This window comes from Cyprinus carpio, chromosome A16 (assembly GCF_018340385.1).
Source record: "Cyprinus carpio isolate SPL01 chromosome A16, ASM1834038v1, whole genome shotgun sequence".
NCBI classification, from domain to species: domain Eukaryota; kingdom Metazoa; phylum Chordata; class Actinopteri; order Cypriniformes; family Cyprinidae; genus Cyprinus; species Cyprinus carpio.
Window position 1 is genome coordinate 18,522,450 of NC_056587.1, and position 12,531 is coordinate 18,534,980.

The 12,531-nt window shown below is 34.2% G+C and overlaps 1 protein-coding gene across 17 annotated transcripts in view; it reads right to left on the minus strand.

Annotated features, from left to right (window-relative positions):
* The window catches only part of LOC109087787 (regulating synaptic membrane exocytosis protein 2-like), a 150,135-nt gene that overhangs the window by 64,688 nt on the left and 72,916 nt on the right, over window positions 1–12,531 (minus strand). For 11 of the 17 annotated variants that reach the window (XM_042773095.1, XM_042773099.1, XM_042773103.1 and 8 more), the window contains 7 exons: window positions 10,943–11,042; window positions 10,359–10,482; window positions 8,913–8,959; window positions 7,940–8,052; window positions 4,811–4,941; window positions 3,675–3,846; window positions 3,173–3,326 (listed from right to left, as the gene is read on the minus strand). In XM_042773095.1, the coding sequence (XP_042629029.1) occupies window positions 3,173–3,326; window positions 3,675–3,846; window positions 4,811–4,941; window positions 7,940–8,052; window positions 8,913–8,959; window positions 10,359–10,482; window positions 10,943–11,042 (841 nt within the window). Of the gene's footprint in view, window positions 1–3,172; window positions 3,327–3,674; window positions 3,868–4,810; window positions 4,942–6,463; window positions 6,512–7,939; window positions 8,053–8,912; window positions 8,960–10,358; window positions 10,483–10,942; window positions 11,043–12,531 lie in introns of all 17 variants that reach the window. The other 6 variants (XM_042773090.1, XM_042773089.1, XM_042773091.1 and 3 more) reach the window with 2 other exon arrangements.

Below are 12,531 nucleotides of genomic sequence, written 5' to 3' on the forward strand. Positions count from 1 at the left end.
AGCGGCCGTTCCATCACTCAGTACAGATCAAGAATGAAAGCTTATCTGCAGCGCAGTGTTCACAGACACCCAGCCTGCAGTCGCCCACCAAACAGACCCTTGCGCTTCAACGGCGATGACGAGCCAGTAATAAACCTGCTCTCATTTCGTGCGCTCTTTCATAAGCCTGTCCTCTTTTCTCCTTCAGCTCTCTTGTCTATAAATCACTCTCTCTTTAAATCACTAGTACAGAGAAGTGTCAAAAGAGATTCACAAATTTATAAGGAATCACATGATGTTTTCTTGTGACGTCTTGATTATTTGTTAGGGTTACATATAGTTTATGAGACTTTTCTTAGGCAGCACAATGTATCACTGTCAGAAGTTTAAAATAAGTGCAAAATCTGCATTTTTACTAGCCACCCATCATCCAGGTTATCCAGTTCGTATTCAGTCCATGTTACCATTGCAAATCTTTGTAAGGGATGTCTTTATATCATCCTAATTATGTTGGAACATATTAAAAAAGATTTCTGGCTCTATGGTGACACTTTTCAAAACGATTAGCTAACTGCTGTCTGTGAAGAGAAAATTACTGGACTGAACATGATTTGCGGGGATTTTTCTTTGCTTCTGTCTCTTTGAATGAATAAAAACAGCTGCTGTAATTACAAAACCACACAGCAACCAAAAACCAAGAAAACTCACTCTTAAAAGAGAAGAAACTAAACTATTCAAAGGCATTTCACACAAAGGCGAGTTATACACAAAATAAAACTTTGTTTTAGAGATATTATATCATCACAGCTATACAGAATTAGTAACCACAAAGGCAGGGGGAAAAAATAAAAAATGAACAATTAGGACTGGGTTGTATGATGGCATTTATCGCAGCATGATAGAAAAGTGTAGAGTTCTCTGTTTATACCGCAGAAGATATATTTGCACAAAAAAAACGTTGACAAAACAAGTAACAAAAGAAACATGTTTTTACTGTCTGATGTACCGGTTTAATTAGGCATTTGTGAGATAAAGTTTTAAAAAAGGGAATAGTCACATTGTGAGGTATAATTTTGTATTTGTGATATTTACAGTCACAATTGTGAGATGTAAATTAGCTGTTAAGAGAAATAAAGTTGCAATTATAAGAAATAAATAGTTAATATTATTCATTTGTAGTATATAATTTTTTATTTGCGTCCATCACATTCCAAATAATAATAATAATTAAAAAAAAAACACATGATTAATGAATAAACTTTTTTTGTTCAAATGTCTGAGGTCAGTGAGTTTATTTATTTATTCAGCAGGAATGAATTAAACTGATCAAAAGTGAATCAAGGAATCCTGAATAAGAGTATCACTTTTCATGAAAATATTAAGCAGCACAACTGTTTTCAACATAATAAGAAGAAAATTATATTAAGAAGAAATGTTTCTTGATCGGCATATTAGAATGATTTCTGAAGGATCATGTGACACTGAAGAATGGAGTAATAATTCTAAAATGTAGCTTTGATCACAGGAATAAATAGAAAACAGTTATTAAAATTATAATAATGTTTCATAATATTACAGCTTTTTCTTTCTTTTTGATCAAATAAATGTAGTCTCGGTGAGCAAAAGAGGCTTCTTTCAGAAACATTAAAAAAAATCTTACTGACCACAACTTTTAAAAGTTTTAGTGTTTTTGTTGTTGTTGTTGTTTGTTTTTACTCATATGCTGTGACCATTACCATAATGTAAAATTATTCATGTTGTGTATGATTTTTGCTCATACCATCCAGCCCTTCTACAGATAACAACAGTAGACAGAAGTCTGTGTTCACTATAGTATATATGAAGAGATCAGACTGATCTGCAATAAAGAGGGAAAAACAGCAGCACTGGGGAGAATCAGAGGGCACTATGGGAAAATGTGACGGTGTGAGGACATGGTCCACTTCAGTCAGTGTTTGTTTTGTTTTTGATGGGAGTGAGAGGAACAGCAGGGTGGATCCAGAATAAAAAAACACGATCAGCCTGAGCATGCAGCGGTCATTACCTGAGCTGTACACAAACGGGCCTTTGGCTGCAGAAATAACCAGGTCAAGATAGAAAACAATGAATGTGGGACACAAACGCTCATACCAACAGCTGCAGTGTTTCAGAGTTCAGATTTCAGTTCAAATCACTGAGCGCTTATGAATGTGTGTGGTCGTAGGCCCGAAACAAATATAACTCTATGCAAGTATGTACGGTATACACAAAATGCTTTTAGAAACACAAGCTTGTTTTTGCTACTGGAGTTCAAATCATATATATTTTTACATCATTTTTGTCTGTTGTCATACAATTTCAAAAAAGGAAGGATTGCGAAATGAATCACAAGATCTTATGGAAAACTAGTGAAAACATGTTAAAATCACTAAAGGAATAGTTCACCCAAAACCTTAATTTGCTGAAAATTTACTTTCTTTCTAGTTTCTTCATCGGAACAGATTTGGATAAATTTATCATTACATCACTTGCTCACCAAAGGATGCTCTGCAGTGAATGGGTGCCGTCAGAATGAGAGTCCAAACAGCTGATAAAAACACCACAATAATCCACAAGTAAATCAATTAACATCTTATGAAGTGAAAAACTGCATGTTTATAATAAACAAAACTTGTAAAGGAGTTCTTTCATTCTGACGGCACCCATTCACTGCAGAGGATCCATTGGTGAGCATGGTGTATGCTAAATTTCTCCAAATCTGTTCTGATGAACAAACAAACTCATCTACATCTTGGATGGCCTGAAGGTGAACTCAGCTCATTTTAATTTTGGGGTGAACTATTCCTATACTTGCAACCTTGCTTAATCACTATCAAAATTATAAGGAATATATTGTGAATATTCAGTATAATGCCCAAAAAACATGTCCAGTATAATGAAAGACATTTAAAGGTAATTTTATCAAGTATTTGCACTTGCATACAACTGTAGAGTACATTAATGGAATAAGACTTTAGAAAAGATCCTTAGTTTTTTTTTATGTGACAGGAAAATCCACATTCTGCAGTACAAGCAGTTATTATTATATACAAAACTGCTACACACTTATATATGAGCAGTGTATTTATCTGAAATTTTCTGTCATATGTTTCTGCTTTGTGTGCATAAAAGATGTGGGCATGTGAGATAGAGAGGGAGACAGAGAGAGACATACTCTGCAGTCTGCGTGTGGGACTGTCTCCATGCAGCGCTCGTCTCTGAAGGCAGGGGGAGCTCTTCGGTAGGGGTACCGATGAGACGTCATGTGTTTGTAGCTTATACCAGTGCGGCTCATCATCCAGCATCGCCGTTTCCAGCTCTATGAGGATCTACACACAAACATTTGCTTCACATTCAAATGCTCGACAACATATCCAGCTTATCCCATATAGAAATTTAGTGCATGTCACTGAAACTCTAAATGCATGGTTTAACAACAGCTTTAAAAACTTACTAAATTATCTTTAGACTACAACAATAACACATATGCATTAAAAATATAATATGACAAAATAATTCTGATGATTAGTATTACTATTGTTGTAAAGAAAACTATTTTGTGATGCAAACTGTCACTAGTCAGATCTATTATTGCAGCAAGATCAGTTCTAGAGTTTCAGACTTTCAAGCTGCCGAAACCTCTAAATATCTGAGTCCATGATTCATCTTGTCCTCACCTCTCCCAAGAACTCGCTCTCCTCCTCTCGCACCCGGGCCTGGTCCCACAACGTTATCTCCAGCATGCGTTCCCTGAACTCCCGCCGGTGGACGGGGGAATACATAAAGGTCTGGTTCCATTTGGGCTCTAGTGATTTCTTTACTGTTTTTGTTCTTCTTTTGCTTTTGTCACTGGAGAAACAATGATTCAAACTGTTTTTATTTACCATCATGGTAAAAGAACCTTGGAACGAACACTGATATCAACAAGGTGAAGAATGCCATGGGAATGCCGAGCGGGACATGAAAGATCTACTCACAAGTGATTTCTGAAATAGGACATAAGCAACAATAAACTTTTTCAAAAGCAGTATGCAACATTATTGCCACATTACCACGCTATGTTCAATGTTATATTCAGTGTGGCATTCAGTAGCCATCTAAAAAAGTAATAAAAGTTTTTTTAACAGCATTTTTATCCAGTTTTGTATTAAAATCTGTGTCTGAAATTTTGTCCAATCATATAAGTAAAAAATAATCATTTTAAAATGGATTGAATTGCATTGTGGGACATACAGTAGCATCCCATAGGATTTTTACTGTTAAATGTTACTGTTTTTATTGACTGAAATAAAGCTGAAATAATATAAAATATAAATATTAGATGAAAAACTAAACAGAAATTAGAAATGTTGCCTCCCCAACTAACTGAAATTTTAAGTTGTAGTTTAAGCATTAAAATTATTAATTGTAAATAAATAAAAAGTCTTAGAAGTAAATTAATACATAAAACCTAAATGTTAATATTTTCAAAATAAAAAAAAGAAATAAAAAATTACAAAGACATAACTAAATTGAAAAAGAAAAAATTCAAATGAAAACTGAAAATATAAAAATAAAACCTAATTCAAATCATTAATAACAAGTGTAACAGAATATAAATAATACTAACATTACACTAGTATTTCAGTGTACTTTTTTGCACATTTTGCCAAGTCAGAAATATATAAACTTTGCATACTGTGCACAATATACATATTACATACAGCAAAAATAGTGTTATTAGTAAGGTAGTATGCCATTCTGAACATAGCCATACTGATTTTTTTTTGTTTTGTCTTGCACAGTGGCATAAAAGTAACTGCCCCAATCTCACCTTCTGTCAGGGAGGAAGTAGATCTTCACGTAAGGATTGAGTGGTCGGCCGTCTTCCCTTGAAGGCAGGTCCTTTGCACCCAGAATGGTGACGATTAGCTGATGGCCGACTTTGTCATACCAAAGTTTGACCTGCAGGGGGACAAACATCAAAAAACGTCTTTTTGAGAAGAAAAGGGACTTCTCAGACTTCGCATCATAAGCTGCTTCATTAAAACAATTAAGAAAAGAGAGTTTGATTGTTTTGTAGTATTGTACATGCTAAGATGATAGACCAAGCTTGGTACTCAGACAAGTATGAACGGGACAGAAAAATACTTACAAGTCAAACACACAGAAACAACACAAACTTAAATAAAACGCTAGATCTTCTAAACCAGTAATAGCAAAATAACTTTCTATAAAGTAAATGCCTACAAATGTCTGAGTAATGAACTGAGTAAAACATGCAATGAAGGACATTCCATACTTTAAGTTAAAAAACAAGGAAATGTGTTACAAGGAGAGCAGGGTCAAACAAATTGTACCATTACACATTCCCCAACAGAACCAGTGGTTGCTCTGCATTAAGGACGAATATATTTTCCAAAATAGAAAATCTGAAATATTGCTGAAAAATGTTGGAACTGTGTAGAGCTATAGGTATAATGTTGACATTAACAGTGCATTGCATTGTTGTTTTTTTGCTATAAACAACATTAAAATCATTCACATCATGTTTCTTTAGGTACAAGTGGGTACAATTTGCTTATTTCACACATCTCTGCATGTGAGAAAATAAATAAAACTGGTAAAACAGGTACTGTTAAAGGTGCCGTAAAATTATTTTAGACATTTTGCAAACTTGAGCTAGACTTATAAACTGAAATAGCCCTTTATACAATTCCATTCTCTGAAAGCATGTCAGGCAGCTTGATGTCAAAATGACTGACAGGCAGACAGGCTTTCTGACTGGCTAGATTTAGACTTTTTTTTCAGTGACAGAGGCATTTATGCTTTTTTTTAGAACACCTATTTTAGTAAGGGTTAGGGTTAGTCACGTAGCAGTGATATTATATGCGTAGAATAACTTACAGCACCTTTAACATATCCTTTTTAACTGCAACATGAAACTTCCAGCAATGTTAGTACCCAACAAAAAAGTTTTTAGCATGATTAGTATAATTACAAATGTGAAGTACAGTTTTTGAATCAAGTCAGCAAATGAATGAATCTCAAAAATATTTAAGCACACTGAATCAGTTCTTTCGAAAAAGGTACAGATGAGTATCAGGATTCAATGCAGTTTCATGTTACATGGAAAAAGAATCCAATTTTATGTCCCGGCAAACTCTGCATCACTAAAACTTTTAAAGAGACACAGTACTCCCTGCCCGGGTTAATGCCGCAGGTGAACATCTCACAGGGTTTGTCTGCCAACACTCGAGTGTCTCTTAAAACATTTTTTGTGCTAATCCATTGCATGCATATGATTTATGCCTTACAATCAGATAAATATGCTTAAAACAGCAATTGCAATGAATAGGTAAAGAGCTCTTCGAATGCACAAACTGAGATAATAAATAACTGGAAATGCAGTCGTTTTTCAACTTTGCATTTCCCAATGAATTAAAGCAATAGAAGAGAAGTGTATTTAGTAGACAGCAACGATTACCTGAACTTTAGGGTTAAAAGGCTCAATTCTTCTACTAAGGCTTTGGCTCTGGGTAAGTAAAGTGAATGAAAAACAACAATGAAGAGAAATGCAATAAAACTAACCTGAAATGACAATACCAGTTGTTAATGAAACACTAAGAAAGCCGAAAGGAGATTCAATCTAAAGACAATGGCTGTCAGACATTTGAACATATTGCATTGGAATATTCTGATTTCATTTACTATTTTCACTATAATGCAATTAACTGCAATCTCTTCTTCAGAGATTGGGAAATCAGTGATGAGGTTTAATCATTTTAGGACTGAATATTTCCTGTGCATTTTCTAGAACAACCCTCTAAACGGTTTCTTTAGTTCCATGAAAAGACTGAAATGTCATGTCTTTTCTACTAAAAAGTCTCAATGGGCATCTCTTCACAAGAAACATCACTGTTTACATTGAATCTCCCGTTCAGCGAAATACAAAGTAACAAGATTGTTATTTAACACACAAAGACACACACACCATAGAGTATTAGAAATGATTGAATTCAGTGAGATACAGAACAAGAATATGAGACGACACATTTGTATTAAGCCTAAATAATACACCATTCATTTTGAGATTAGTGGCACTGACCCAAAACTACCCATCCATGTCTATTCATTTGTCTATCTGTCTACCCAAAACTACCCATCCATCTATCATCTATCTATACATTACATTACATTTACATTTAGTCATTTAGCAGACGCTTTTATCCATTTTATTATATACATCTATCATTAGCCACCCTGGTTTCTACATATCGGTATCAGCCACTGGAAAACCAATTTTGGTCATCCATTAGCGGAAGTCATTGATTTTTTTTTCATCCAAACAGTATTACCTAGGGAAAAACCTGCACTTCATTTGTTTCACTTAAATCAACCAGCTTGTGCACTTTACACCAGAGTTTGTCATGTTCTACAAGCATGCTGGGTATTTTTACACACACACAATGGGCTGCATGAGGCCTGACTGTAACCTGATCAGGTTTGAGAAGACTACGGCAGCTTTGCCTGATCACTGATCCAATGCTTTATCTCTGATTAAAGCGATTTTAGTCCGAATGAAACTGAAAAGTTGTGAAATGTCCTATATTTTTCACCTCTTTTGCTTCCTGAAGGACACAGGAAGTTTTGTTAATGCTTGTACAGCAATCAAAGCACAAATTATGCAAATTACACGTGTAAGCAATGTTTTATCTATGTATTTATGTCAAGGAATGATGGGAAATGTAGTTGTGCTGCACAAGCCTGAAAACCACTAGTTTTTGGCAAAATTTATAGCTACTTTTCGTCAAAATACGCACTGACCTAAATTTTAAACTTGCAATTAAACTTGTTTCTGATATGAATCCTTATTTGACATAGGGAAAAGACTAAATTTGAACTTTCTAGAATGCAAAACACATTTTGTCCCCTGCACAGGATGTGATTATTGTGAACTTACTGTAAGCTGTCCCGATAAGTACTGTGGGGCATCCCGCAGCACTCCGTGGCTCATGGGAGACGTGATGGATATGGAGGGGCGCTCCATCTTCTGAGACTCAAATGAACTCGAACCTAGAAGAGATTCAGCGTTAAGTAGAAAAACATAAAATTATATACATATATATATTTCCAAACTAACCTTACCAACACTGTGTGTGTATATATATATATATATATATATATATATATATATATATATATATATATATATATATATATATATATATATATATATACATACACACATATACACACACACACACAGTGTTGGGAAGGTTAGTTTGAAAATGTAATAGGTTACACATTACAATTACAGTTTACCCTATTTAAAATGTAAAAAGTATTGTAACTATTTCAATTAGTAATTCAAGTAACTGATTACATTTGATTAATTTTTAATTAATGCAGGGTTAACATTACTGTAGTACTCAACACTGATTACTGTCAGACTTTCAAAATCCTTCATCACTTTAATTAGGATGATAAAGACCTGGTTTCACACATAGGGCTTAGACTAAGCCTGGACTGGTTCATAGCTCAATTAGGACATTTAAGTAATTTTTTCTAAACATGCCAAAGAAAAAAACATTACTGGTGTGCATCTTGAGACAAATTTATTTTAAGATCAATCAGTGCAAGTTTCTTTCAGTTGAAACAGATCAGATTTACATTTTAGTCTGGGACTAGGCTTAAGCCTTGTCTGTGAAACCGGGGGAAAATTTACATTTTAAATCACAGCCACCTAAATTTTAGATGTCAGCAGCTCTTTAAACATTGAAAATCAAATAAGCCAAAAAAAAAAACAAAAAAAAAAACAATATATAGTCAGGCGAGTAAACTAAAAAAAAAAACACCTGTAGAAATGTATAATTAATGTCTCACAGAATCTTATTGTTTATACTGTAAATACAAAACTGAGAAAATGTACTCACTGGATTCCAGTTGTGAGTGTGTGCTTTCTGGTATCCTGGGGATATCGCTGTAATGACAGTGGCACAGAGAAATCAGTGACATTTGCGTTACAGTTTTTAAAAAATGCTTACACTCAGTTTTTGAAACTATGGCTCCATTTCTCAAAACTCTACACACAAAACATGCAAAACGTCACAAATTGTATCTTGCAAAAGCAAACACTTCTTCAAAACCATTTTAACACTTCTTTTAACACTTCTAAAAATGATATTTTTGCATAGTAACTACGCACAAACAAAATAATTAGACATACACGGAAAACTACACACAGATGTGAAAAATGTACAACACTACTCTCGTGTGTCTCTTGCTTGTTTAGAGTGCACAGGAGTGTCACAGCACTCGCACATACATGCATATGCACATACACACTGTATATACAGTATGTGTGTACAACTGATGAATTTTACACAGTTATGCAACTGAACTAAATCAATACTGCACTGACTTGTGCTGTGACACTATTGATTTGTTAGAGCTGCTTCACAGCAGAATTTGAATTTGATACGATTGTGAAGCTGCTGTAAATAAATCTATATTGTATAAAGCACTTTAGAAATAAAGCTGACTTTCTGACTTGGGTTGTAAGCAAAGAAAAAAAAAGAAAGTCACATGATCACTAGGTGTACAGTAGGTCATCAGTAAATGAGAGTGGCATTTAAATGTTTCCCAAAGAGCTGTTAGTTTTGGATGATGTGTGTAATGTAGAGAACTGTTTAGAGTTTTGCAAACTGAGTTTAAAGCACATAATGTGCTTGTAGTTTTGCAGACTTGGTCTAAATATTAGGTAGATGAGTGAATGGTTTCACTGAGTGGTCCTCAAGTACCACTTTTAGCATCCAAGCGTAATGACCCTGAGCACCACATTAGTCTTGATGTGAAGCTTGTGGCAGCAGCCAAAACTCACAATCTAAAGAGAGTTCACTTGGTCATACGTTCTTATTCATTACAGTTAGGACGATTACGAGGCTAATCTGAGGGCAGCGGTTTTGTTTGTTTGCTCAGGTGCTCTAAAGCGGTCATGTCAGACATTCTTTCCCTGATGTCCACTAGTCATTTTAAACCAAAAAAAAAAAAAAAAAAGTTTGGAAAGAGTCTTGTAGGTTTGTTTCTGATTGCAGTTCATGAGGAAAATGCAATAAAAAAAGTTTCATTTTTTTTTTTTTTTTTTTTTTTTTTTAACCCAAACTGCTTCAGAATATGATTTTCATCTGTTAACGATAACAAAAATTTTTTGATTTTTAATTGCTTCTTTATCAGTACCAGCAAAATATTCCACGGTAGACGCATCTGTTGCATCTTTTGTATTCACAGTGTAATTGAATGTTTGTAAATGTAATTCCTGTTACGTTCACATGAAGACCAGTTTCATGTCACACTGAAGAACACTGTAGAGGATGTCGTACCCAATGGGTCGTGAGACCACTAGTTCCACCTGAGGCTCTGGCTTTGATTCTAAAATGATATTGTAAACTTCTTTAAATGTGGCTCCTTGCAACTGTCGGCCGTTCCACTCTAGGACCTGGTCACCTATGAAACAAGAAAATCACTGCAAAACTCTGCAAATCAAACACTCATGCTAGTATTCATTACCAGATTGAATACAGTAACAAACTGTCAGACTAATAGTCCACTAAGTAGAAGTTTGGGGTCAGTAAGATTTTCTTTTTATTCAGCAAAGATGTATTAAATTGGTCAAAAGTGACAGTAAAGCAGCATTAAAGCTTGCATAGTTAAAAAAAAAGGATGATTTGCTTTTGGGCCTATTGTATTTCTCAAAGAATCTTTAAAAAAGTATCATGGTTTCCACAAGAATCTTAAGCTGTTAATCAACATTAATAATAATAATAAGAAATCCAAATAAACAAGCAAAACATAAAAAAAGAATTATAAATAAACAATCAACACAAAACTGAAAACTAAAGTAATGGCTGTTGAAAATTCAGCTTTGTCTCTAACAATACATCAAATACTGAAACATAGCATGTACCTGGTCTGAGATGCCCAACTGTATCCGCTAAACTCCCTTTCCTCACTTTGGTGATGAATGCACAAAGTCGCCCAGACTCTGTCATCTTTCCCCCAACCACCTGCAAAAGACAAAAAAAAAAAAAAAATGTTTAGATAATGATCTAGTGATGTTGAAACTATAGTATATTAGGTTTTGCTTTTGCCCCAACATTTTTACCAAGAAATCCTAATGAAATATCACTGGTATTGTAGGTTTCATGACTCTATAATGAAGGTTTCATGTTGTTAATGTTTAGGTAAGCTACATAAACTCAATTTTATGTGAAAATATTTAATAGTTCTTATAGTTTTATGAAACTAGAGTTCAGAGAGAAAAATCTGTTTCGAAATAAACTGCACAAGTTACACAAGTTCGAGGGTGTGTATGTTATTTCTGTCCACGCTTTTGAAAGAGCTGACTGTTGGAAAAGGCCTGGAGGTCTGTTCCATAAACCACATGACCAATCAGTCTGTGAGCATCATACAAATCAAATCCCCACTAATGGCAGCCCAATGCAAACATACAAAGAAGATTACTAGCTGCCTCCAGGATAAAGATGGCTTTACATAATGAGTGGCATGGAGCCGAGGGCGATTGTGAGTGTGTGTGTGTGTCTCTTTGACAAACTGCTGCTGGGGTAACGGATATAATGCACACGGTAGCACTGAGCTGACACACAGTCAGCCATTCAGAAAGTTAGTTATCAGTAATGATTCTCTGTTTCTCTCTACTCTGCTGAACAATCCATGTAAGTGCTTTAACAACAAACACAAGCTTTGCATTTCTGCTTTTAAACCCTGGAAGCGCACAGCCCTTGTTTACGTCCACTGTAAGAGCTTTACTGTAACCATGTTTTGTCGCTCTTTAAATGTCAATAATAAATTTCAATGAACCTTTTAGACTTTCTCAGTACACATTTGTTAAAAGTAATAAGCATTCGCTCTTAAAAATAAAGGTACTTTATTGGCATTTATGGTTCCATGAAGAACCTTTAACATCCATAGAACCTTTTTATTACAAAGGTCCTTTATAATAGAAAAATAATCTTCAGATAAGAATGTTCTTTTAATAACTGTTCCCTGAAAAGTTATTTGAGGAACCAAAAATTGTATTGCTCCAAATAAGGGAAAAGAAAAACATAAACCCTTTGAAACCTTTATTTTTAAGAGTATATTTAGTATAAATCAAATCAAACAACATAAAATATAATTAAAAATTAAGTATAAATATAAATTAAAAAAAATTTCATCAATTTATAAAAAATAGTGATTTTTAAAAATTCTACAAAATTAATAAAATATACTCAACCTTAAAAATACATGGCCATGTTTAATTTCTCTAGAAGACCCACAATTAATATTTCTGGTTTTTAACAATGGTAGGAAATTATTTATCTGTAGTAATCAACATAAATGGAATAGTTCACCCAAAATAAAAATTATATATATATTGTAAACAGTGCTTGATCTGCACATTTTCCTTTTGGTTGGACTCTTATATTAGCTCCTTTTTTTTCAGCTTTTTGCTTCAGAAGACATTAATTGAAGGACTGGAGTCATGTGGATTAC